The 25,191-nt window shown below is 53.1% G+C and overlaps 10 protein-coding genes across 10 annotated transcripts; 7 read left to right on the top strand and 3 right to left on the bottom strand.

Moving 5' to 3' along the window:
* Nucleotides 1-731: 731 nt before the first annotated feature.
* Nucleotides 732-1,478, top strand: A1O3_02760 (isopenicillin-N N-acyltransferase; the record flags this gene model as incomplete). Its single annotated transcript, XM_007732900.1, has 1 exon — nucleotides 732-1,478. The coding sequence occupies one exon, from the start codon at nucleotides 732-734 to the stop codon at nucleotides 1,476-1,478; it is 747 nt and encodes a 248-aa protein (XP_007731090.1).
* Nucleotides 1,479-2,394: 916 nt separating this feature from the next.
* A1O3_02759 (uncharacterized protein) lies at nucleotides 2,395-4,170 on the top strand (the record flags this gene model as incomplete). Its single annotated transcript, XM_007732899.1, has 2 exons — nucleotides 2,395-3,906; nucleotides 3,967-4,170. 2 exons carry the CDS (start codon nucleotides 2,395-2,397, stop codon nucleotides 4,168-4,170), a joined length of 1,716 nt encoding a protein of 571 aa, XP_007731089.1.
* Nucleotides 4,171-4,945: 775 nt separating this feature from the next.
* On the top strand, nucleotides 4,946-9,814 carry A1O3_02758 (uncharacterized protein; the record flags this gene model as incomplete). The annotated part of the gene is made up of 4 exons (XM_007732898.1): nucleotides 4,946-5,043; nucleotides 5,207-5,633; nucleotides 5,692-9,433; nucleotides 9,507-9,814. 4 exons carry the CDS (start codon nucleotides 4,946-4,948, stop codon nucleotides 9,812-9,814), a joined length of 4,575 nt encoding a protein of 1,524 aa, XP_007731088.1.
* A 1,166-nt stretch (nucleotides 9,815-10,980) lies between these two features.
* On the top strand, nucleotides 10,981-12,112 carry A1O3_02757 (uncharacterized protein; the record flags this gene model as incomplete). Its single annotated transcript, XM_007732897.1, has 2 exons — nucleotides 10,981-11,260; nucleotides 11,445-12,112. The coding sequence occupies 2 exons, from the start codon at nucleotides 10,981-10,983 to the stop codon at nucleotides 12,110-12,112; spliced, it is 948 nt and encodes a 315-aa protein (XP_007731087.1).
* A 72-nt stretch (nucleotides 12,113-12,184) lies between these two features.
* On the bottom strand, nucleotides 12,185-13,669 carry A1O3_02756 (acetylornithine aminotransferase; the record flags this gene model as incomplete). Its single annotated transcript, XM_007732896.1, has 1 exon — nucleotides 12,185-13,669. One exon carries the CDS (start codon nucleotides 13,667-13,669, stop codon nucleotides 12,185-12,187), a length of 1,485 nt encoding a protein of 494 aa, XP_007731086.1.
* A 1,088-nt stretch (nucleotides 13,670-14,757) lies between these two features.
* Nucleotides 14,758-15,574, top strand: A1O3_02755 (uncharacterized protein; the record flags this gene model as incomplete). Its single annotated transcript, XM_007732895.1, has 3 exons — nucleotides 14,758-14,858; nucleotides 14,904-15,237; nucleotides 15,293-15,574. The coding sequence occupies 3 exons, from the start codon at nucleotides 14,758-14,760 to the stop codon at nucleotides 15,572-15,574; spliced, it is 717 nt and encodes a 238-aa protein (XP_007731085.1).
* Nucleotides 15,575-16,036: 462 nt separating this feature from the next.
* Nucleotides 16,037-16,660, top strand: A1O3_02754 (uncharacterized protein; the record flags this gene model as incomplete). The annotated part of the gene is made up of 1 exon (XM_007732894.1): nucleotides 16,037-16,660. One exon carries the CDS (start codon nucleotides 16,037-16,039, stop codon nucleotides 16,658-16,660), a length of 624 nt encoding a protein of 207 aa, XP_007731084.1.
* A 308-nt stretch (nucleotides 16,661-16,968) lies between these two features.
* On the bottom strand, nucleotides 16,969-17,297 carry A1O3_02753 (uncharacterized protein; the record flags this gene model as incomplete). Its single annotated transcript, XM_007732893.1, has 3 exons — nucleotides 16,969-17,056; nucleotides 17,122-17,231; nucleotides 17,283-17,297. The coding sequence occupies 3 exons, from the start codon at nucleotides 17,295-17,297 to the stop codon at nucleotides 16,969-16,971; spliced, it is 213 nt and encodes a 70-aa protein (XP_007731083.1).
* A 2,721-nt stretch (nucleotides 17,298-20,018) lies between these two features.
* On the top strand, nucleotides 20,019-21,573 carry A1O3_02752 (uncharacterized protein; the record flags this gene model as incomplete). Its single annotated transcript, XM_007732892.1, has 2 exons — nucleotides 20,019-20,427; nucleotides 20,480-21,573. The coding sequence occupies 2 exons, from the start codon at nucleotides 20,019-20,021 to the stop codon at nucleotides 21,571-21,573; spliced, it is 1,503 nt and encodes a 500-aa protein (XP_007731082.1).
* A 653-nt stretch (nucleotides 21,574-22,226) lies between these two features.
* A1O3_02751 (uncharacterized protein) lies at nucleotides 22,227-24,288 on the bottom strand (the record flags this gene model as incomplete). Its single annotated transcript, XM_007732891.1, has 5 exons — nucleotides 22,227-22,407; nucleotides 22,541-22,707; nucleotides 22,777-22,887; nucleotides 22,951-23,852; nucleotides 24,048-24,288. 5 exons carry the CDS (start codon nucleotides 24,286-24,288, stop codon nucleotides 22,227-22,229), a joined length of 1,602 nt encoding a protein of 533 aa, XP_007731081.1.
* Between the last annotated feature and the right edge of the window lie 903 nt (nucleotides 24,289-25,191).

Here is a 25,191-nt window from a genome sequence, read left to right as displayed (position 1 = left end):
TAAGACTGCAAATGGTGGTTGTTGGCACGAGTGGTGGTAGAGCAGATGGAGGTGGCCTGGCGGTGTGAATGACGCCGTCCAAGTCTGGGGTTTGAAGGATCCAGGTACTGCGGTCTTCCTGTGTCACTTCGCAGTCTGGGAAAATGGAAATCGGCAAGTAATGATATTAATACAGCAACATTGCTTGAACCTGAATGCCTCGTAGGACGTTACTAGGACCGTCCATCACATCCTAGGGTGCGGGACAAATTTAGATATACCCTCGACGTGCTTCCACCTTGAGTCGTGTCTTTCGTAGACCAGTGATCGCACCAGAGCCAACATGCAGCACAATGAAACAAGAAAAGGCATCGATCATGATGCAATTTTACAGGCCACTGTGACGCGCAACCAGGCAGTGGTATCCAACCTCGAGCCATTTGCGCCTTGGAAGATCTGCCTTAGGTAGTTAGTACTATTGGTGTTGGGTAGAAAGGCTTAAGGCCCTGAGGCTTCCACCGTTGGCGCTTCTCCATCGATCCCCGACTTTTCTTTGGCTGCAGCACTTCGCATCCGCTGAGAAGGACAAGCTGTACTTTCGCGACTGCCCTTTAACCCGCGATGAACCCCTGATCGATATTGTCTGATTTACTGGATCATTCCGAGCCCGACTCGTCATTCTCGCTATACTCATTCCGTCTCTGAAGCGGCAACATGGTACGTTCCTGTCCGGAGTAAGATGCATCACCTTGATGGCTGATACAGAGCAGAACGTGCTTTTCAACTCAGCGTTGAAGCAATCAACGGCCGTTCGTCGTGATCTGGAGACATTTGCCCAGGCACCTGCTACTGCGTCTTCCGCCCTCCAAGGACAGATATCCACCACCCTGACGAGTCTCTCACGCACGCTCGACGACTATCAGAATCTATCACGAAATGAACTGAACCAGGAGAAGAAAGAAAAGGCTATCGAGAGGTTGAAGAATTTTCGAGCGGATCTAGCCTCCTACCGAACGCAGTTTGAACAGTTGAAAAAGGAGCGCGAAGGTGCCGTGGCTGCAAACAATAGAAATGAACTCCTAGGTCGACGACCGCATCATACTGCCACGCCTGAGAATCCTTATGCCCACGCCGTCGGTCAGTCTGCGTTCGCCCCTGCACACGGCAATTCACAAGAGGGGCTATCATTTGGTGCTGGACCCAATACTTACGCGCGGGAGGAACATGCCCTGCGCGAACAGAATTTCTTCAGTACTGCCAATGCCCAATTGGACGAATTTCTCGATCGAGGCCGAGCCGTGCTCGGTGACTTGGGACAGCAGCGAGATCTCCTCAAAGGGACACAGAGGAGACTCTACAGTGTCGCGAACACCCTTGGTGTCAGTGGAGATACCATCCGCATGGTCGAGCGAAGAGCCATGCAGGACAAATGGATATTCTGGGGTGGCGTAGCCGGCTTCTTCCTGTTCTGCTTCCTGGTTATCCACTATTTGAGATGATGGAGCTTCTGGTGACACTCAACTGGAAGCAATACCTCTCTCGCGCGGGTTCTACGTTGAACGTCGAGCCAGAAGACATCAGAGTGTCATGAAACCCTGGAAGCGGTTGACACGCGATTCAGTGTGGCCGCGCTTACTGATCAAGCCTGTCAAACTGCTCCCGAATCGCTGTTTTCCTGATCAGGATACGTGGAAAAATCTCGGTTCAGCAACGAACATCGACAAATTGCAAACGAGAAGGCAAAGACCACCAGGAGTGACGGCTGATCTCAATACTTCAATGCCAGCAGAGGACTACGATGCAGTTCTGGCAATAGGGTGAGACTTCTCTCCATCTCCGTTGACCGAGGTCTTCGTCTTCGCTATGATCGAATCCGGACAGAACCTCGTTGCTGAGGAGCAAGGAAAGCCTATAACCCTATATCCTTCAAAAATTGGCCATTTGTTTTGGTCGTGTCTTGTTGCATTGACATGGTTCTGCTGGTCACGGCACTCTGGAATCTCCAGCAAAGTCCGGTTGAGTCAGAAAAATCGAGTCATACCACTGCTATCCGAGAAAAGCTATTACGGCTTTTTCAAGGGGGGGTTAAACCAGACAACCAGCTCCCCGCACTCCGGTATCTCTTTCCGACCTGTCTATTGGCTTCGACCTAATAGTTCCATCCCCCTGTGTAACATCACACGGCCACTATCAGGAGATTGAGTCGCCTAAGATGCCACGACTGCAGTGAGACAACCTCGGACCAGCTTGAGCGTGTCGAAAGACAAATCAACTGTTAGAAATTCCCCTCTGCTTAAATCGTCATCATGTCTCTATCTGTTTCCTCTCTCGTCCTTCCGACGCTCTCATCCATACACCTCTGTCTCCGTCAAGCTCACTTTCACCCCAAAACCGCCCTGCGACTGTCGCGCAGCAATGACAGGTGACAAGCCCTGGCCACAGGTGCCTGTGACCAACAAAAGCCATACAGAGGCAGCTGTGGTGATCATCGGAGGCGGCATTTCAGGCATATGTACCGCTATTGACTTGATCAAGAGAAACAATTGTAAGAATTTCATCATTCTTGAAAAGAGTGGCGGGCTTGGAGGTACCTGGCGGGACAATAAATATCCAGGATGTTGTTGTGATGTCTGGTCACACCTCTACAGCTTTTCCTTCGAACAGAACCCAGACTGGACCCGGGAGTACCCAGGACAAGAAGAGATTCTGGACTACCTGACGGGTGTTGCTCAAAAGTACGAGCTCTACCGCTACACTCGCCTGAACACCGCCGTCGAATCGGCCTACTGGGACGATGCTACGAAGAAGTGGAAGACCACTGTATCAGTCCAAGGAGGTAAAGACGCCGAGTTTGGGAGCTCATACACCCTGACCTCGGATTTCCTTGTCTCCGCTGTTGGACAATTGAACGTGCCAAGACTGCCAGACATTCCAGGCTTAGACGAGTTTCGAGGCAAGCTGATGCACAGCGCCCGCTGGGATTGGAGTTACGATATCCGGAGCAAGAAGGTTGCAATCATCGGGAATGGAGCCACGGCTGCACAGATTGTCCCCGAAATTGCTAAGGAGGTCGGCCACCTCACCATCCATCAAAGAACACCCAACTGGGTCATCCCTCGACTCGATACTCCGATTCCCTCATGGAAGAGGGCTTTGTACCGACATATCCCCGCCATCCGATGGCGGAAACGAGCCGATATGATGGACTTCCGCGAGAGCTTCTACGATGCTGTCTTCGACCACTCGTCCACGACCGCGCAATTGATCGAGGCGCAAAGCATCGAGCATATGCATCGCCAACTCCCCGATAGGCCAGATCTCTGGGAAAGGTTGCAACCGAAGTATGCTGTTGGCTGTAAGCGAGTCATCATCTCGGACGACTATTTCCCTGTATTCTTGCAGGAAAATGTGAAGCTCGAAACCCGAAAGATTGACAGAATCACTGCCAAAGGTGTTGTCGCTGGAGGCCTCGAAGAAGAATACGATCTCATTATCCTGGCAACAGGATTCCGTACTGTTGAGTTCATGCATCCCATCGAGATTACTGGTAGCGGCGGACGCAATCTCTCGAGCGTTTGGAAGGAAGGAGGCCAAGCTCTATACGGCGTCACGGTGGAAAGCTTACCAAACTTTGCAATGCTCTACGGACCCAATACCAATCTCGGTCATAACAGCATCATCCTCATGATCGAGGCACAGAGCAAGTACATTAATACGCTGATCAAGGAAGTCCTCCATGTACGCCAAAAAGGTGGCAGCTTGGTGATTCAGCCAAACCCCGAGAGGATTCAAGATTTCAACGAACAGATTCAGTCGGAGCTGGAGAACAGCAGCTTTGCCGATCCCAATTGCAACAGTTGGTACAAGATAAAGGATAGTGGCAAGATCACCAACAATTGGAGTCGAACTGTTGTTGAATACCAAAAGGTAAGTTTCATTGCACGAAACCCAGGTATGCAGGAGATTCCGGCGCTGACTTGTTTGCAGCTTCTTAGCAAGCTCGACTGGTCCGATTACGATCTCTCGGGTGCCGGCGCAGAGAGAGTGGCTAACAAACATACAACTTATATTGGACGGGTAGTTGAAGAGACCAGAATCAGTTACCAGACGATCGCACTGACTGCTCTCAGCTTGGCCGCTGTAGGTGCGGGAGTCGCTCTGCGCCATGCAGGCAGATTGCGGTTGCCATGACGGAATCTGTACTCCGTACTTCCGGTCAGCTTGGAGGGTATGGTGATATGACAGTTTGCATGTTGCGCTTATGGACAACCTCGTTCAATAGTGGAAACAGAAGGCGGCCCCTTTCGTATTCATTGCTTGATCGTTACTACTAGAAATGCATAAGTACTCCGTACCTGGTCCTCAGGGGCTGTCAAGAAGTGCAGTTAAGACCCTCAGGGGCTAAGGGGCTCCTAAAATCGGTGTCTCGGTGTCTCCCGTAGGTACCTAGGAAGGTGAAAATGAGTTAGTACCTGCAGAACAGATGTTAGGGGCTTTAGGTACCAAAGTGCGCCCAAAGTATTCCGTACAGTGCCTGGGGTGCCTGGCAGATGCCCAAGCCTTGGGACTAGTGCCTAGAGTACATATGCAGCTTTACTCCACAGCATACTAATTAATTAGCCCAAGACACGCTGGATCCGCGCACATCGCCAAAGCCAGCCTTCCTCCCTGACTGGCTGCTTTGCATCTAGATCGAGTTCTCTTCTCTGCTCCCACCACGCATTCAATTATTTTCTTTGCTCTTTACAACACCACAGCCAGTCTCATATCCAGTCCTCTGTAACAACGACCCAGGTACTCCGTACCACGAATTGATCTACCGCCGCTACGATCTTAACTGCCCTTTAGGCACCAAAAACCCAGCCACAAAGGACGCACGCGCCTCAACACCTGTTTTTCACCCCCCGAGCCTCACCTTCCACACCGTCCACCTCGAGGGCCGGAATACCTCCCAATACCCTGCATAATGCATGCTCCATTCTCTTCTACCTTTGCATCTGCTGCGGCGAGCACGAACGGAGAAACCACTGCCAACAGGAGAGATAATGCTGGTGCTAGTGAATGGTATGATTGCTTGACCCCAAGCCAATGATGCGCACCACACAACCACAGTTTACTCGTGTGGACTGTTCTGAGACAACGTTGCCTATTTCTCCATCCTGTCTTCCCCTGCCTCCAGGCTGCACGATTTTCGAGAATTGTGATTGACGTTTCTGCAATTGTTCAGGTCAAGAAGCCGTGTCAATGGTACCACCCAAACGTTCCGCAGACCATCCTCCGCCACCACGTCTGCGCAAACACACCCACAGGCACGCGAAAGCGGAAACAGCAATGGCGGCGCGTACATACCTCCTCACCTCAATGCCAACAACTCGTCAGCCTCTTTGCGTAACCCTCCCTCCGGGGGAAACCGCTACTCCAAAGACCAATTATTGAGCATATACCAAACCATCAAGCAATCTTCAGCTCTTGATCGAAATCTGGAGGACATCTTTCACGGGACCTGGGATCCATTGGAAGGCAAGAATGGAAATGCGAATCAAGGTGCTCGCAATGACGGAAAGGACCCAGCTCCCGGGCCTGAAGTTTGTTGGAACTACAACATAAACCCGGAGCCGTTTGGGTTGACCGGTATGACAGAGGAGGAGAAGCAGGTGAGAACCAACCTTCGATCTCTCGTAGTATTCTAACCGAGCTGATTGTTTATGGCAGCTCTTCTCCACTTCCGTCAATTCGCCGATCAAACCACAGCAAATGAACCCGAAAGACAGCGGCGGGGTCGGAGTTATTGGTGGGCGCAAGGCTTCTTTGACAGGCTACAACAATGGGACTGGAGGTTCAAGGCCAGGGACTCGCCGAAGGGAGACAAGCGACTCCTTCATGAGTAACGGCCCGATGTCGCCGGCGGAGAACAAGACGTTTGCTCGTGGCGAATCAAATACTGCAACCCCTCCTCCTGCATTGCTACGACGACGAACAGATTACAAGGATGAAGAAACACCCACAACTTCTAAGGAAGATCCCAGTGCGGATGAACAGCCGGATGCGCACCCATCATTCCCTGGCTTGCGGAGGGCAGGTACTGGCCCATTGAGTGCCGGTTCGAACCCCTCTTCTGCATCTGCGTGGTCGGCTGGTGCGCAGCCATCAGCGTTCGGTTCCATGGGAAGTTTTGGCAGCTTTGCGGTTGGTTCCCCGGCCTCAACAGAATCCAATGACAAGAGACTTGGGTTTGGCAGCGCCCGTGGAAGTCGCTTTAAAGACCTGTTGTCTAAAACCAGCTCGGAGGACATTTCTCAGAGCGTCAAGGACAAGGGCTCTTTTGGCGCTCTCGAAAAGCTGCCTGAGGAGGACATGGGTGTGGCTCACGCGAGATTTCGCGATGATTTCAAGACACGTCCAGGCCGCAGCGAGACCAACCCCTATGAAGAGGCACCCGTGCGGAGTGGAAGCGCAGCTTTGGGTGGCGCTCAGGAGAGTGCGTCTACCAATCCGAACATCGAGCCGGCAGGATCCCTTCCCTTTGGCCCTCCGTCCAATATCGGTACCCGAGATTTTGGCCAGGAGGAACCGTATCCCCAAGCTCAGCAGCACGGACGGTATAATCCCCTCGAACCTATGAGCCCTACCAACACGAACCCGTATCAAAGCCCTCACGGTCGGGTCGAGGATGACGAGCGAGATACGAATGATTCGGCATCGCAGGCATCAGGACTTCCCCCCTTTGGTGGGAATCGCCGCACCGTATTTCCCGGTTCTGATGATAGAAGTCAGGCAGGAGGTGCTGCCCGCGGTGCAAGTGGGTTTGGAGCCCTCTCAGGCTTCGGTGGACTGGGCGGTCCATTGGGCGGTACACCTGCCTGGTCCACAGCTGCACTTGGTTCTGCCAAACCTGCCCTGGATCGTGGAATAGGGTCTGCCTTCGGCGATCCGCTATTCAGCCCTCTGTCGGATTTGCAGTCTCCCGGTGCCGGTGGCCTGGGAAGTGGCTTTTTTGGTTCAGCCGGGTTCGGCTCTACCGGTCGTGTCAGTCGACTCGGGGCAATGTTTCCACCAGCCATGCAAGAGCAAATGCGCGCTGATAGCAGAACCGAGACGCATCCGGCTGCTTTCGACTCACGGTCAGAAAGCGCACAACAGCAATCTATTCGCGATGCCTTTGACAACACCGGCCGCAGACAAGAGGGCTTTGCTCGAGGATCTGGGCAACTGGACGAGTCACCCTCCTTGAGGACCGTTGACGATGCTGGAATTCCTAGCGCGCCGATTCAGTTTGGACCTACACCGACAACCAACCCCCTGGCCACCCCACAGACCACAGGAGCCAGGCCAACTGGAGCGGAAAACCTGCAGTCGGGACATGGCCTTAGTCAGTCGAGCGGGAGCAATTCCTCCACTCAACTGCCCGCTAGTCAACAACGTCAGATGGTTATGCCGGACCGCATGCGCTGGATCTACCGAGATCCCCAGGGAAACACCCAAGGTCCCTTCTCCGGTTTGGAGATGCATGATTGGTTCAAAGCCGGGTTCTTCACCGCTGACTTGCAAGTCAAGAAACTTGAAGATACGGAGTACGAGCCTCTGGCCCAGCTTGTTCGACGCATTGGCAACTCGCGGGAACCCTTCTTGGTGCCCCAGATCGGGGTACCCCATGGACCTCCCAGCTCTGGACAAGGAAATCAATGGGCAAACTCTTCCTTGGGTGGTACGGGTGGTGGTGGTGCTACCAGTGCTACCAGTGGTACAACTCAACCGCCTTTTGCCAGTAGTTTCCCCAGCTTTGGCACGACCTTGACGGCGGAGCAACAAAATGCTCTGGAAAGACGAAAGCAAGAAGAACAATTCCTGATGGCCAGGCAGAAGGAACATCTGGCTCAACAGCAGATGGCCATGAAACACATGCACATACAGAACCCTATGCAACCCTTACAACATCATTCATCTGCCCACTCGCTGCAAAGCCAACCTAGCTTCGGAAGCATTACGTCCCCAGCTGGCTATCATCCTTCTCCCATGCCGGCACCAATACAACCACCACCAACTGGCTTGCCTTTCGGTCAACAAGGAGCTCCTGCTATAGGACCAACCTTTGGCGTGGACGCCAGAGGTGGAAGGGAGGACGAGCTTCACACCATGATGGACCGTCTGACATTTGCTCAGCGGGCAAATCTACCCTTTACGGGGGCCCCTTTAGGCCCTCCACCGGCGGACGTCGGTCCTCAGGGCGTCAGCACCATGCTCCAAGACAGAGCTCGATTGCAACAACAGCAGCAGCAGTCTGATATGCGGGGCCATCAGGACGCTTTTTTAGGACCACAGGGCCGCAACGACCGCTTGGAAGAGTTCCACCAATTTCGTGGACAAGAGGAAATACAAGCTGGTCGTCTCGGCCCTGAGGAAGGTCGACCACAGCCTATCGGCGCCCAACGTCATCTCGACGAGCTATCAACCCCAGCCACAGCACAAAAGGGCCCGGTCTCTGGTGGGCATCACGCCGTCGTGGCCAGAGCGGAACATGAACCCTTATCCTTGGCACAACAAGTTCAAATTGCGGCAGCCAGTCAACAAGCAGCAGCTGAAGAAAGCGCGCGGTCAAAGCAAGATGTTTTTGTAGAGCCTCCACCGGTTTCGATATCACCGCTACCCGCTCCTGCAGCTCAGCGTAATCGACAACACGTCGCCGATGCTTTGCAAGCCGAATCCAGGTCAGCGACTCAGACTCCGATAGAGACTCCTACTGTTTCCATCGCACCTTGGGCGGAACGCATTGCAGACCATCCCAAGGGCCCATCGCTGAAGGAAATCCAGGAAGCTGAAGCGAGACGCGCGGCCGAACAAGAGCAGATCGCCGCTGCTGCTCGACGTGCGCAAGCCGAACAAGAGAGATTAGCTCAGGCTCATGTCTCCGCCCCGCTGCCGGGTCTTCCGTCAACATCAACGTGGGGTAGTTCGGCTTCACCAGTTACAGCTGGAACTCCGCCTACTTCGGTATGGGCCAAGCAGACCCCTGCCAAAGCGGTTGCGGGGGCGAAGGTGCCTGCAAAGAAGACGTTGGCCCAAATTCAGAAGGAAGAAGAATCTCGGAAACAGCGAGCTGCCGCCGCTGCCACGGCCGCAGCCAACGCGAATACGGGCAGCCCAGCTTCGGCAGCTGGGGGCAAGCGATATGCCGAACTAGCTAGCAAAGTCGTCCCGACAACACCAACTACCTCCACAAGTGCCTGGACAACGGTGGGTACAGGAGGTGCTAAGGCCAAGGCGCCACCTGCCGTGGTTGCAACTCCTCAACCAGCTTCACGGACGGTAAGCAGCTCTACCAACAGCGGAACCAAAGCACAGCCTATTCCTCAGCCCTCTCGGAATACTACCTCGTCCAACTCGAGCAAGGCGAACGAAGAATTTGCCAAATGGATCAAGGGTGCCCTCGGAAAGGGCTTGAACAGTAACATCAATCGTGAGTACTCTTCCGCTCCTTTTTCTTATTGGCTGGCCTTTCTCTCTGACGTTACCCTTTTTTTTATTTGTAGTCGATAGTTTCGTGCAAGATTTACTGCAACTACCACCCGACATTGAAATCATATCCGACTCGGTGTATGCCAGTTCTCAGACGCTTGATGGACGGAGGTTTGCGGAAGAGTTTGTTCGACGCCGTAAATTGGCGGACAAAGGCATTGTCGAACCCGCAGCAAATGGAACACTACCTGGAGGGGTTGATGGCAAGAATGGAGGCGGTGGCTGGAGTGAAGTTGCGAAGAAAGGGCCAGCAACGACTGCGCGGGAAGAGAGTAACGCGGCGTTCAAGGTTGTGGCAACGAAGAAGAAGGGGAAGCGATGAGTTTGAGGTCGACCACGCAGGATAGACGGACAAGTGGTGGAAGATGAATGCAGTTTGAGAAAGGGCCAAATGGAGCTTTAGAACCAGTTGGAAAGGGAAAGGCGAGCCAACGACAACGACGGGTTCAACATGATGATTGTGTGGGACGCGTTGCATGCAGTCAAGAGAAACGAACCATGAGGCCAGCTTTGAATAGGGCCCAAGAGCTTGGTGTCTGCCTTGTCTGTCTTGTTTGCCCAGCTTTTATTGTCTTTACCATTGCATCAGGCACGACAGGGCAGGGCAGGGCAGGGCAGGGCAGGGCAGGACGGAAAGGGGACGATGGGAGAGGGAGGTTGCGTTGAGAAGACATTGTATGACTACCAATGTAAGAAACTTGGCCTGTAACTCTCGAACGAGGCAGTCGTCCACGTTCCTCCTCGATGGTGTTTGGTTGTAGACCTTAGGACTTGAGCCCGAAGCAGGTGACTACCTAGTAGCCTTAGGCCTAGGTGGTAGGCATCCAGAAGTGAATGTCTATACTCCGTAAACTGTCTCGTAGCAGAACCGCGACCAGATAGCACCGTTGCTCCTTTCGTAAACACGCAACATGCATGACTTAGGGATCCGGGGTTGCATACACTGGCAGTATTAATTTTCTGATTTACCTAGGTACCTTTTCCTCAACTGGGCACTGGGGTTAGACCAATGGACCAAAAATTGACGACTTCGTCTTCAGGGCGCAGGGCGTAGGGCTTGAGGCCTGTAGATAGAACTCTACTGTAGATTAATAATCAATCATCTTGATGATGGTGAAGCGACAGTCGAGTACTAAATAATGTATTGTAATCGTACCTTAGTTACAGAGAGAGGAGAGAATCCAAGTGGATGGATGGATAGGAAGTCGATGTCGAAATCGTTTCATCCAAAAGACCCGACCTAAGCCCGACCGGACTTGTCCACTGCCACTCACTGCAAGTCTGAGATATGTATGTATATGCGTCCCTTCTCCGTTCCTCCCTACTCTTCTATCTCTATTTCTATAGACATTTCATACTGATCTGCCTGCTTGCGAAGCACGGGTAGAAAGAGTCTGCAGAACAGAAGAGAAGAACAGTTACTGGTTCAGTTACATTCTCTCAAGACTCTGGCGGCTTTTGTTTTTTTGGTTTTTGGCTTCGACGACCATGTCCGATCCCACTCCCACTCCCACTCCGGCATCGTCATCTCCTCAAGATCGCGATCGCCTTCGCCTTCAGGCCCGAAAGCCACTGCCACCCACCGTGCCGGCCTACTTGCCGGCCGCGGGCTCTCCGCTATCTGTCGACCGCGAGCTGTACTCGGCCATCCGGCAGGGCGGGAGGGAGTTGGTTCACTCGTTCACCGTGCCGATTCGGTCGGGCTATGCTTGGAAGGCGGAGGCGAAAAGTATCGTCAGGATCAGTACGCCGGAGGGAGCGCAAGTCGGTATGTATGACTGAATGGATGAATCTATATCTATTTGGGGCACCCACCTACCCACACACACACACACACACAAATAGAGAGAGAGAGAGAGACACACACACACACACACACACAGAGAGGGACACACACAGAGAGAGACAGAAAGAAAGAGACAGACAGAGAAATCACTGACTCTACATCACAGGTGATCTAAATATCTGGAACGCCAACAACCCTCGTGAGAGATTCTGGGCGTCTCGCACAAAACAACTCCACTCATCACACGTGTCGACATTTGATCGGCTTTGGTCCTGCCTTCCGTTCATGCGTCCTTTGTGTACCATCATAGACGACTCCCTCTCGTGGTATGGCGTCGATGAGACCGGTGGCCGCGTCCACGACTTGCTCGGCACCAGATGCGATCCGTACATCAACACGCTCCTGGGCGGATCTGGAGCGTCGTACGACTTCCACTGCCATTCCAACCTGACCAGAGCTGTGCTCCCTTTTGGGCTCAACGAGTCCGACGTCCACGACGTCATCAACTTGTTCCAAGTCACCGGGCTGGACAAGGAGGGGAGATACTTCATGAATCCTTGTCCGGCCCAATCGGGTGATTACATTGAGTTCTTTGCCGAACAGGACCTCCTCATGGCACTGTCGACGTGTCCGGGAGGAGACCTCTCATTGTGGGGGTTTGGAGCTGACAGCGAGAAGGAGATGATCAAATGTTGCAGACCGCTGAAAGTAGAGGTGTTCAAGCTGGTTGATGAAGACAAGGTTCTAGGCCTAGGCGCCGGGTGGACCCCCGCTGAACGTCCAGATTATCGTGGTGTACATGGGATGAAAGTCCCTCTGGGAGAAACGAGATAGGAGGAATAGACCGCCCGCTGCAGATGACATCTTTTTTCGTCGTTGGGAGCATTTCATACACGCGCAGCGCTTTTACTGCTTGCTTATCTCTTGCTGGCCTTCGGTGCCATCTACTTCGATTGGCTTGTTGAAGACAACGTCCATGGCCTCATCCAGAATAGCCAGTCCTCGACTGATCTCTTCTAGTGAGATAACAAGCGGGGGGACAATCCTGATGACGCCGTCTCCCGCGGTGATGATCAGCAGACCCCTCTCGCGAGCAGCCGTCACCACCTCTGTGGCCTTGGCTTTGGCTGAATCGCTCAATTGATAACCGACGATCAATCCTCTGCCTCTGACCTCTGAGACGACACCAGGGAGTTTCTCCTTCAGAGTTTCATAAGCGTTGAAGAAAAGCGTCGCCTTGATCTTGACTTCTTCTTGTAGCTGAGCCTTGGCCAGACGTCCAAAGACATGATGGGCAACTCGGCAAGTAAAAGGGTTGCCGCCAAATGTTGTGCCGTGATCTCCTGTTTGTATGAAGGGGGCGACTGTTTTGCCCGACACAAGTGTCGCTCCGATAGGCACACCATTGCCTAGGGCTTTGGCTGTTGTCAGGATATCAGGCTGGACCCCCGAGGCCGTGTAAGCCCAGAGGTCTCCAGTCCGGGACAAGCCACATTGGATCTCGTCAAAGATCAACACGGCGCCCACTTCGTCGCACCTCTTGCGGAGTGCTTGCAGAAATTCCGGAGTTGCGACGTTGATGCCTCCTTCACCCTGGATCGGTTCGATAATGACGCCGGCCGTGTTTTGGTTGACCAGATCTTGCACACCCGCAACGTCGTTGTACGTGCCATAACGGAATCCGGGCAACATCGGACCGAATGGTGCCTGGTACTTTTTGTTGGGTGTCGCTGACAGCGATCCATATGTACGACCGTGAAACGAGCCATGGAAAGAAACAATGTCCCTTTGTTTGGACTCGGGATCCTTAGCATAAGTCACCTTCCTGGCAAATTTGATCGCGGCCTCATTGGCCTCGGAGCCCGAATTCGAGATGAAGACCTGGCTGAGATGTGAGCCTGGTGACTGTTTCTGGGTTTCATCCACAAGCAATTTAGAGAGGGCCGGCGTCCATGGGTTGTAGTAGAGATTTGAGGCATGGATCAATTGCTGTGCTTGATGAGCAATGATCTTGCATATCTCGGCATCAGCATGGCCTAGAGAGTTGACCGCTATGCCTGCAGTGAAATCGAGGTATGCTCTATTCTCATTATCGTACATGACACATCCATCTCCTTTCACGAACATTGGGGGAGGTCGGACATAGGTAGGAACCATGTAGGAAGCATTCTGCTTGAGATAGGTAGCTGTCGGTGAGTCTGCGGGAGGATCTGGATTGGGCACTGAGGCTTCATGTCGAATCTGAGCCTCGCCATGGACAGGGATGCTAGAAGAGGTAGGGACTGCAGCAGCACTAGCATATCGTCTCTGTCGGAGAGGTGCTCGATAGGGGGTTGTCGCCAGTTTCGCCCACTGGGAGCATGCCGCTCGCTTGCTCAGGGAAGAGGCCATGATTCAAAGTACAGAGATAAAGAGCACCCGAGATCCTACCTGCGGTGTAGGAGTGTCTCAAATGAGAACCCAAGATGCAGACTTTTCACTGCTTTTTAGACCTAGTGAGCGTGGACACAGCAGAAATCTCGGGGGGCGTATGCATTGAGTCACCGGTTCTCCCAAGATCGCGTCAATCTCTTTTTTTTTCCCGTCTCCAAGCGAGTTCGGAGTTGCTCTGCGATAAGGTGGAGGACTGAGGCGGAGAAATAACATCTGCAGCATTAACACTCCGCCATAGAGTATTGGCTATTTCGATACTACGGAGTACAGAACAAAGAGACGAAGTGGCAATCTGAACATGAACTGGCTGAACTGGCACCACTCTCTCTCTCTCTCTCTTCTTCTCTTCGCTTGTCTTCTCTCAAGCTAGACACCATGTTGTTGCACATGAGATTCGCCTTGATCTCAATCTGAGACCACAAAATTCCATCATCTGCTAGTAGCGGACATCCAGACCACAGCGCTACCTACTTGTATGCAAGGGAGTGAAATAGACTCCGCATAGACTGCCGCTTCTTGATGGCTTGCTTGCAAACCCGGCCAGCTGTCATGCATGAATTCAAAAGTATTGATGGTTGTTGTCTCACTCCAGATCCCTCTCTTCTCGGAGCCCTCCCTGGGGCCTTCAACATACACCGGTCTGGCCTCGTGTTCACTCGGTTGGGTTTCTAAATGTCTGACCCCTTCCCCCGGACCGCCTGCGTTGTGCACAGGATCGCCCATTCTGGCCAGGTTTGTTACACAAGTCTCTTCTCTGAAATTGCTGTTCTGGACATGCGATCTGGCTGATTCCAGTCGTTGATCCCTGTTGTCCGCCTCCATTTCTGGATTGTCTGAGACTTGTTCGCGAGCATTCATCGCAGATCGCGAAGTGATTTGGGTGCGTGCCCCCTTTACTGCAACTTTTTCGAGCGTTATTGGAATATATAAGTTGATTACTCTGCCCGTTACCACTCGCTCTTTCTCCTCTTGTGCAAAGGATACTTTCAAATTTGGCCTTGGAAACCGAATCATCAAAGCCCGCGAACCTGAAAATGCATTCCGCCATGAAGTCTCTGTTTTTCACTTTTCTTGCGTCCCTGACCTTGGCCCATGCCAACCCCTTGCTGGAGGCTCGAGGTGTCTGCAATGCAGATAACTGCGCAAGGTACGTTACAGTGGTTCCAGGTTTTGAAGTACTCACACTCTTCAGGGCCATCACAGGCAGTGCGGCACAACAAGCCCTTGCCACTCGACAAGCCGACTGCTCTGCTTTCCTGAGTCCTTTTCCCACTCCCACTGTACCAGCATACGCCTCGGCTTGCAGTGGTTCGGTCCGCTACAGCAGCGCATGTGCATGTCTTGGTTACACTGCTTCTCCGACACACTCCTGTCTCAGTCCGGCTCAAGCAACATCGATCGTCAACACCTTTGCCTCCCTGTTGACCGCCCCTCAAGCCCCAGATTTCACGTCCAAGGCCAATGCTCTGCTGGCGGACTCATTCACAGACACCAGCGGCTCCATCAATTTCCTGGCCGGTCAAAATGTATTTACCCTGGAATCTCACTTCTTCGCTTGTATCTTGGTTAACGTTTGGACAGATCAGTGCCGTGACATTCCCCAGCAAGGCAGCCTTTATTGGCGGGCAGGGAGCGCAGCCACCGATTCCGAGTCTGACCACACTCGATATCTTCTACACTTGCGACAAGATTGCATGGCGCTGGGTTGCTCAGGGGATTGGGTCCGATCAATATGAGGTCAAGGGCATTGATACCTTCACGATCACCCACTCCGGCCAGATCAGCGCGGTGTTTGCGGAATTCAATAGTGGTGCTTGGTTGGCTGATATCGGAAATCCACAATGCCATTCGTCCACGTCGTGAGCAAAGGTCGAACTGCACAAGATTTCTTGTGGCGCTTGGAGCCTCCTGTGTTGAGGGCGGGAGCCATGGGTTCTTCCGCCGGAGTGGAGTTCAATTCTATTGCGATTCGCAAGTAATCAGGCAGACTAGGGTCGTTTTCAAATGCCATCTCATTCTCTTGACATGTCTAGTGATCATCTACAAGCGCTCTGAAATCAGTACAAGCCCGCTGATGTTCTTAGGATAAAAGGCTTAAGGGCCCCGGAAAGTAGCTTTCTTGATCGTCGACGACGTTATTGCCGAAGAGCGCCCGAGCCTCACACCAGAAAAAGGTTCGATACCTAATTTTGCCATCCAAGTGAACCGGAACCACTGCATACATATAGGTAATTATTGCATTCTTCTGCCTCGACATATTATTGAGCCTTCTCGATCTCCCTTCAGTTACCTCGATCCTTTACAGATAGTGCCGCGGCCGCCGATATGAAACCCGCCACCTCTTCCCTGCGACATCTGAGCTCCGCGCCACGAGCGCACCTCTTCAGCCACCGTTGCCCGTGCCGATGCCGCCGAATCAGCACCACCGCCTCTCTCCGCAGTGCCTCCTCCAGATCTTCCTCCTCCCCTTCACCGGCGCAGCCCAGCGCGTTCAGCTTCGGCGGGCCCGCCCCGCCCCGTCTGCCGAAAGAAGAACAGGAAATCTTCGAATCTCTCCAGCGCGCCTCCACCGGCGCCTTTTCTACGCCCCGCGCGCCGCCGCGTATCAACCAGTCGCCGGACTTGTCGGACGCCGAGGCGGTCGATGCACAGGCGACGGTCGAGGCGAGGGTGGACAAGATCCAGACTGGCATCAAGGATGGCGAACGCACCGTGACCTCCAGCTCCGACGACAAGTCTGGCTCGGAAAGCCTGCATGGTCGTGTGAGTGTCATCGAGGCCGCAGGGAGAGGCGAGGAACTACATCCCAACGTGGTCAGGGGTGCGGAGCCCGAGTTCGAGGGCGATGTCAATCCCAAGACGGGAGAAGTGGGAGGACCGAAAAATGAACCTTTGAGATGGGGGCCTGCGGGTGAATGGACGTATAACGGCAGAACCACAGACTTTTAGAGCAGTCACTGGCAGTACAACCTCTACGGAACGATCGAGCACTATGTGAGACCATTACTCTGCGTGAGAAGAGAGGAGATATCATCCTTTAATCATCTTATTGTCGATACTAGCACTCATCCCCCAATGATGACAGTCTTGAGTTCGAAGTCCTATGCGCCCAGCCCTATGCTTCGAGTCCCATGTTCATCCATACTTCGTTGCCACCTCAATCATCATCATGGTATGTCTAGTCTCAAGCTCGCGAGTCAAATGGTGTCGAGAAAAAGAGCACGAAGCAATCTTTAGTCCTCTTTGTGATCGCTCGTTCATTGAGTCTTGACCTCGCCATCTTGCTCGACATGGATGTGTTCGTTGGTTTCGAGAACGCCCACTTTGTCTTCCGGAAACTCGACACTACATACAACAGGTCAGCGAAGTCGGAGAGGGAAGATGGCGAATAACGTATGGAGTAAGCTCACGTGAATCCTTTGATCAAAGTGAATTCATGTTTGATCTCTCCGCCGTCTGCCTTGGCCTTGTCCTTTGCCTTGGTAAGCTCCTCAGGTGAGGCGTTCTCTTTCAGGGTGACCTTTGAGGGTTAGCCATGATTGAAACAGAGGAAGGGTTCTATGCCGCGTACATTGAAGAGAGGCATTGTGGAAAGCGCGGGACGATAAGATAGTTGATGCCTGAATTGGTTCAACGGCGGCACTGTGCAAGAGACTCGGATGGAGCGAGATGGTCGCAAGGTAGCTGGAAAGAGGAAACGCGGAACTCTTGAGAAGTAGAGTCCTGGAATGATTGAATGGGACAAGACAATGCTAGTAATGGTGAAAGATCACACAATCAGTTGACCGTGCAGTGTCTGGGGGTTACCGGCCTCGCAGTCACAGTCACGACCGCGCTTGTCAGGACGGGCCACTTGCACCACAATCCATCCCACTTTCTTGCCCGCCACCACAGGCTGGTACAGTGGCTGATGACTCTCACTGCAGGCAATGACGCAACCTTCTCTGTGAGCGGAGACTGTCCTCCCACACTACTTGAATGCATCCACCTGGTTTGGGATTTCTCTCGACTTCCAGTTCGCGCCGCTCTCGTCAATCATTGCTATTGCTATTGCTATTACCGATACACTGCACGAAGTACCTAGGTGTCTACCTAGTAGTACTCCCATACATTGACTTATCTTTGGACTCTTATATCATCCAAGTGCAAACGGCACCCTCGTTCAGCCAGCACGATGGTCCAGACTTCGCCTCCTTCCGTCCTAGATCGGCCTTGTGGCCGATCCAAGGCAATCTGCCACAATCGCCAACCGCGGTCTTGCTGGTACCCAGCCGAATCCAAGTTTGACATGGTCCAACCGTGCTCCTCTTCTCTTATCGTTGGTCCGTTCGGTCTCCCAGTTGTCCTCGTGCGCGAGCCGAGCGTCCGATCCACAGTTTGCTGCGATCGGGATTCTTCCTAAACTGCCCCAGGGATTTTCTCCCGCAGAAAGATGTCGTGCATGAAACATTCGCTGTAGGTGTCTTAGAGGGTCCTGCTAAGCTCCGCATGGTTCTAATCGTCTACCATGCCGCTAAGTAGCTCAGATACGAATTTGAAAGGGCAGGCATTAGGGAGATCGCATTGGAATTTTATGTCACCACATGACAGATGTGTGGGTGCTGGTATCAAACTGACGAAGAGCAGACTTTCCTTTGGTGGGCTAATGAAAACGCCTGCCTCACTCCTACCTCCATAGATACGCCCGGCCCTGTAGAGTGTCACTGAGGGAAGCGTCAAATCTGGGCTCTGAGATAACAGGACTCTATTCACGGCGGCGAAATGGGCTGTAGCGCAGTCGAAATTAAATCTCGAAAGAGCCGTAATAGTGTGATGCTGCTCATGCGCAAATGGGTTGCCTGATGGCGATGCAGTCGAGCGCCAGTGAGCGAACAGCTGCTCCTCATGTCGATGGAGGCCAGCAACACTTCACATTCCCCTCTGTTTCATCATGTCAGCGCTAGTCAGTAACCTTCTTCGAATCGGTCTAACGCTGTTGTGCCCGAGGATTTTGGTCGACTGGCAGTGAGGAAGTACTCGCTACGGGGAGGCCCTCTTACTACTCCGTAATAGTGAGACAAAGTGCGTCGATAAGTTGCAAGAAAGGAGGAATGTATTGAATCATGTGTATTTATTCTAAAATTTTCAGTCCTCTGATTTGAATGCCTCCGTAACAAACATCGAAACAAATATGTAGTGCTATCGCTATCTCAGCTGAACGAATGATGATGACGTTGAGACGCTTTGTCCTCAATCGCTGTTGGGGTCTGTGGTGCCGGGTCCGGGCGCCGGGCCAGGCCTCGTCTCCATCAGATCTCCATCTCCAGCTCCATCTTTAGTTGCAACTCAGGCACCTAGAGCACAGAGGCTTAGGCCCCTAAGCCCCTAAGCCCTGTAGATTCTCTAGGCTCAAAGAGCCACGGCTGTTCCCTCCCTCCACACTCCCACCGTTCTTCATGTTACTAGTACAGCCATCAGCTTTGTATTGACATATGTCTTCTTCCTTATCTACTCCCCTATGTAAGAGGTTTGCCCTCCTCCTTTGGTCTGTCTAGCAACTGACAACAAAATGGATTCAGATGTCGACTCCTGAACCAGTCGCGGGTTCTTCGGCCTCCATCCAGAATCTCACGAAAAAGTTTAGGCACCTAGGACGATTGCCCTCCAGCTGGGTGAAAGCATTAGTACGCACAACTTCCCTGCCCCTGCGGAGCGTATACAGTACTCACATAACATTCAGGATGACCGAAATGCCCCTCAGGAATCCTACCTTTGCGACACTTGTCGAGGTCTTGATCTCAAAGTCGAATCGTTCCTAGTACAGCCATGGGACAACGAATATCAAAAAGCACTTAAGTTTCGATACTTGGGAAGACTGTCCCAAATACGCCGGCGAACACATTGTCCATTCTGCCGCCTTGTCCTCCAAATAGCAGACCGACCCCCCGACCAACGAACCCCCTCGCTACACGCCGATGACGATCCAGTATGTTATGCCCGGTGGGTTGTGGATGGTCAAGAAGACCTTGGGCCAGACCCTGACAGGCCCGGAGAACACAGATACAAACCCAAAACAAAAAGGCTGCTCATTTATAGCGACCCTCAAGCATTCAAAGATGGATACATAGTTCTTTTGGCGGATGATGCCCCCAGCCGAGAGTTCTTTGGGCGTAGGATCACGTCGCCAGATCTGCTGGACCGTGACCAAATCTGTCAATGGATTCGTGACTGCGAGACAACACATGGAGATGAATGTGAAGAGTCTTTAGTGCACCCCGACTTGCTGGGACAAACGAAAAGTATATTCCGCGCCATCGATGTGGACCAAATGTGCATTGTCGAGACGTCACAAAGTTCGAGGTACATTGCTTTGAGCTATCTCTGGGGCAAGAATTTTGTCCAGCTCTTCACAACATCCAAGAATCTTCCAAAATTGTCACAGCCGGGAGCGTTGGAGAAGGAGAAGCTTCCACGAACGATCAAGGACGCCATCATCCTTACCAGGTTGCTCGGGGAGAGATACTTGTGGACAGACAGTCTGGCGCTTTTGCATGATGATGGGTTTCAGTATCATGATGACTGGGTGTATGCGCGGGCTGCCCTGACCGTGGTCGCCGGGTCTGGCAAGGACGCCAATGCAGGTTTACCTGGGGTTAGAAAAGAGTCCCGGAAATTCCATCAGGAGATTGAGCAAGTCAAGCCCGGCCTGCAGCTCATGGTGTCTCATCTTGCCGAAGGTGCGTACTTGTCTCGAGTGTCTCTTCTGGTCGCTTACTCTCTTTGATCTAGACTACATCTCGACTTCGCAATGGGATTCTCGTGCCTGGACTTTCCAGGAGAGGATGCTGTCACGGAGGTGCCTGCTGTTTGTCAATGGTCGGATATACTACCAATGTCGACGAACGACCTTCTGCGAGGATATGGAGATGCCTCGGAGTAATGGCTGGTCACTTGACTCGATTGACATGCCTACGAGGATCTTCCGGGAGAAGCCTTTTGTGCAATTCACCTCGGCAGTGGAATTATATACGCGGCGTGAACTCACCAATCCTACAGACATCCTGCATGCTTTTGACGGCGTAAAGCTGGTTCTGGAGATGCGCATTGGGGCGAAAATTTATTGGGGTGCTCTGGAAACCATGTTGGATTCGTCTCTGATCTGGGAATCGACAAAGAGGCTGTTCCGCCGACAAGGATTTCCAAGCTGGTCATGGTCAGGCTGGATCGGAGAAGTGCAGTGGAGGTACACCGAACCTGTCCAGTCATGGATCGAATGGCATGCCGACCAGGATATTGGAATCCATCCGTTTCCCAAGCAAGCCTACGACCGGATACCGCCGCCTCTACCTCGACCGGACAACCAAGGGCCAGTGTCGCGCCACAGACTGAGTACAACCACTCCTTTATTGCATTTCCGGACTGTCACCGCGTATTTCCAACTGGCTTCGCCAGCACTCATTCATAAATCAGTTATCTCGCCCCTCAGGAAACGACTCACTGGCCCAAGTGCCTTGTCGACGGTCAGACCAGCGCCGGCAGACCCAGGCTTGATTCGGGCGGGGATCGCCGATCTCAATGGACTCTGGTGTGGCACAATTGATCTTGACGTGGATTGGATGTCGCAGGTTGCGACACCTTTGGAGTTTTTGGTCATGTCAAAAGTCGATCGATTTACCGACGACGAACTCAGTTTTTGGGAGGGAACATTGCCAGATGACATCGAGGACTTACTGACGCAACGTGATTACGGAGTCTACAATGTCATGCTAGTTTCCCGAAAAGACGGCATATATTGCCGAGAAGGGCTGGGGCGTATACTTACCGAAGCCTTATCTAGAGCCCTCGAGCCGGGGCCGGAGTGGAGAGATATAGTTCTGGGATGATCTCTGTGCAGTATTCGGCCTCGGGGCAGGCTCAGTGCAGGTGCATCTTACAATGGTACAGTTTGCATCTCTATGATTTGGACGGTCACCTCCTCGTTCACTCCGCGATACGGGTCGTTTGTGGCCGGCCCATTCAGTTCAATTCGCGGCTCATGTCGCCCTGAGTATGAATGCCCAAGGGCTGGCCACATCCCATCTATGATGGGCCTGGACGACTAGACCAGCAAACAACTGTTCTGTTCTGGGGAGGGGAGATTAAGAATTTGTTTATGCACGGCGATTACGATTACGATTCACCACCATCTTCTCGAGTTCGTGTTCGTCTCCTGAAGCCATACAAAGCTGAGCTAGCTGCACAGGTGACTGAATCGGGCCCTCCCTGCCTTAGTGTGAACCAAACCAATCCACGCTGCAAAATCAAATCCCCCCATGGGCATGTAGATTCCCCATATGCTTCAAGCGTACATATTAGGTGGTCCAGTCAAGCCTGTCAAACTTAGGCACTAACCTAGGCATTCCCAGCCTTGTGCTTTAACCCCAAGGCTGGTTTAGGTGCTATCTATACTATATAGCATGCGCTCCCCCTGTGACCCATTCATAGAGAACATGGAACATTTCCACCTTCATTTGACAAAGCCGTCCGTGAACACACCCTAGTAGTTATAGTTGGGTATCCCCGTAACTCGGACTTTCACTGCGCCATTGCCTTCTTTGGGAAACGCAAAGCCTCGGGTATGGTACAGTTCAATATCCTGTTGTGTGGTTTCCCAAAGGTCCATATCGAGGCTGCTGGCGACTTTTGCTATGCCAAGGTACAGTGCGGCGTAGGCCAGACTTGGCAACATACGTTAGTCACGGCTCTAGGAAAGGGAAAGAGGGAGAGAGGGAGAGAGGAGAGAGGAAAAAAGGAAGAAAGGAAAAGGCGGCACATCTTCTGGCGGCCCGGGAATAAAAGTGATGGCCATACTTTATACCGAGACAACCCCTGCTCCCTTTGGAAAAGCTAACCATGTACTTGTCGAGATTGAAGCCGTCTTGGGCTGCCTTGATCCAACGATCAGGGTCGAATTCGTGAGGATTCGGGAAGATCGACGCATCGTTGTTGATGAGGTAGGTCGACTGACTGACGGGAGTCTGAAGATGGTCAGTGTTGTACAAGCATGATGGCATCAAAGATCTGGGTTGACCGGAAGTCGAACTTACCCCCGGTGGGATGGTGTACTCGTTGTATTGCAAAGCTTCCTCGGCCGAGATCCTTGGAATGCGGACGACCAGGCCATATGAAAGCCTGAGCGCCTCCTGGACGACTCCTCTCTGTGGCTCGGGTTAGCCAACCAACCACTTAACCTACGTCTCAGGAGAGGGGGAGGAGGTCACCATGAAGGGTAGAGCCTCGAGCTCAGCAACAGTCCACGCGCGGTTGGCGTCTGCCGAGTTCGGCAGGGTGTGCAGCTCCTGTCGCAACCTCTGCAGGTGTTTCTTGTCGTTCAGCAGGTGGAACATGGCGACCCCGAGAGTCCGGGCAGTGGTATCTATGCCGGCGAAGATGATGGTCTCGCCCTCGTCAAGCAGGCGATCAATATTCTTCTCCTCGGCCGGGATGCTCGGGTCGGTCAAGGCGCTGACAATGACCGATTTGAATTTGGACTTGGTCTGGGTGTCCCTGGCGCCGCTGCCGCCGCCCCGGGGCCGGTTAAGAAATTCCATGATGTTTTTCTTGTTGGCACTGCGGGCCGACATGACGAGGGAAAAGTTCGGGTTGAGGAAGCGGAGGATGGGGAGTGGAAGATTCTTGATGGTGGTTGGGGGCACGGGGAGAAAGCGGGTGAGGTGGTAGAAGTCCAGCAAGGCTGTGAGGGCGTCTTTGAGGCCAAACTTGAAGCCGTCGCTGCCCAGGTAGTTGGGATGCGAGCCGTAGAAGTGGAAGGTGACCACGTCGGCCGTGAAGGCGGAGAAGGCTGAGGTCAAGTCGACCGGGATTCCCGCTCCCATTCCCTGGGTCATGGTCTCTCGGAGGCGTGAGCACATGACGTCCAGTCTTTCTTGGATGGTGGGTTCCAGGCCGACGATGGCACGTTTGGAGAAATACGGGCTCACGACCGCCCGCCGTTTGCGGTGGAGATCGTGTTCGATCGTGGCGATGGTGGAATGAGGGAACGTGTAGCCTGCCACCGCCGATGGCTCCTTGTTGACGGGCCGGCCGCCGCCAGCATAGATGGTGGAAAAGTACTCGGGATCATGAATGTGCAGTGATCGTGAGTTGATGCGAACAATCGGCCCTGTCGAGGGGGCCCTGTCAGTCAGACTCTCTCACTCGGTGAAGTGGCCTTGCTTGGGGCGAGATGTGTTCTCCGTTCAGATTGCAGGCCCCGCCCCTGGGCTATGAGTGGACGTCGACACCGTGATCCCCCGGAGAGAGAGAGAGAGAGAGAGAGAGAGAGAGAGAGAGAGAGATAGATGTCTTCGTTACCTACCGTATTTGCGATGCATCTTCTCGATTTCCCAGAGGTATGTCCCATCCTTGACCACATCGTAATAGAACTCATAAAACGACCCGACCGCTGCCAGCTTGGGGCCCGGGAAGTTGCGCAGCGGGTGCAGGAAGAGGTCGTAGACACATCGAGCCACAAGGTATGCAGTCAGAGCACAGCCGGCCAGGCCAAAGGCTGCTGAAACAGAGAAGCCGTCAAGTGCTCCGAGTACGAGCTCAAACATGATGGCAGTGGCGGTGGGAGAAGTCACTCAACCTCAGCGTGCAGCTTAGCTACTAGAAATGTTGTCAGACAAATGCAACGACAGAAGAGGATGGGCGAAGGCGAGGGCGATTTTCCTCTTCGCAGGACTCCCTCAACCGCCGTGTTCTTCTTGAACGACTATGTATAGTCAGGCTTGTGCCCTAGAAGAGACCGGTCTGCTCTGCTTACAGGGCATACGCCATTTCCGATTCCGACTCTCACCATCTCCTCTCCTCTTGTACGATCGCCAGGCCTCCGTCATCGAGCGTGTACGGCCTACAGGCCTTGCTTGGGATATGTTGCACGATGGAACATAACGTGAGAGCACATGTGAAAGATGCGAGCCACAACAATGCCTGGGTGATAAGGCTGAGACCTCCTATTGGAAGGACCCATCCCTGCTTTGGGCGGACAGCCGAGCATGTGTGCTTTGGCCTTAATTTGTACGTACAATTGGCGGTTTGCGTTTTACTGTACCACCGGCAACGGTGCTGTATCACCGTGGGACTATCTGTACAGCGACTGTGTGGCCCTGGGACGCCGGGGGGCCCTGAGGGCCTGATGTCAGCCTCAAGCCTGCCGGACAGCCGAACGAGACGAGACTCGGTCCGTCCCTACCCGCAGGGCCGGCGGCTTAGGGGCCGCGGTGGAGCCTTGCTATCTTTTGTATGTAGGGGATGGAGATATTGACACGGATGGGTTCAGCATGTGTAGGATCCTGGATACTGCACGGTCGACGCAGTCAGCATACTACATGCTAGATATGATATCGAGGATGGGCGGCCTGGTTTTCCAGTTCAGTTTATATACGTAGCACGGGGCGAGCAAGTTCTTCTCTCCCTTTGTCTCTCTATCTCTCTCTCTCTCGCTCTCTCGCTCTCTA

Source organism: Capronia epimyces, assembly GCF_000585565.1.
Source record: "Capronia epimyces CBS 606.96 chromosome Unknown aczIQ-supercont1.2, whole genome shotgun sequence".
Lineage (NCBI taxonomy): Eukaryota > Fungi > Ascomycota > Eurotiomycetes > Chaetothyriales > Herpotrichiellaceae > Capronia > Capronia epimyces.
The sequence above is the reverse complement of the archived record's forward strand: the minus strand, read 5'-3'. Positions and strand labels throughout refer to the sequence as shown.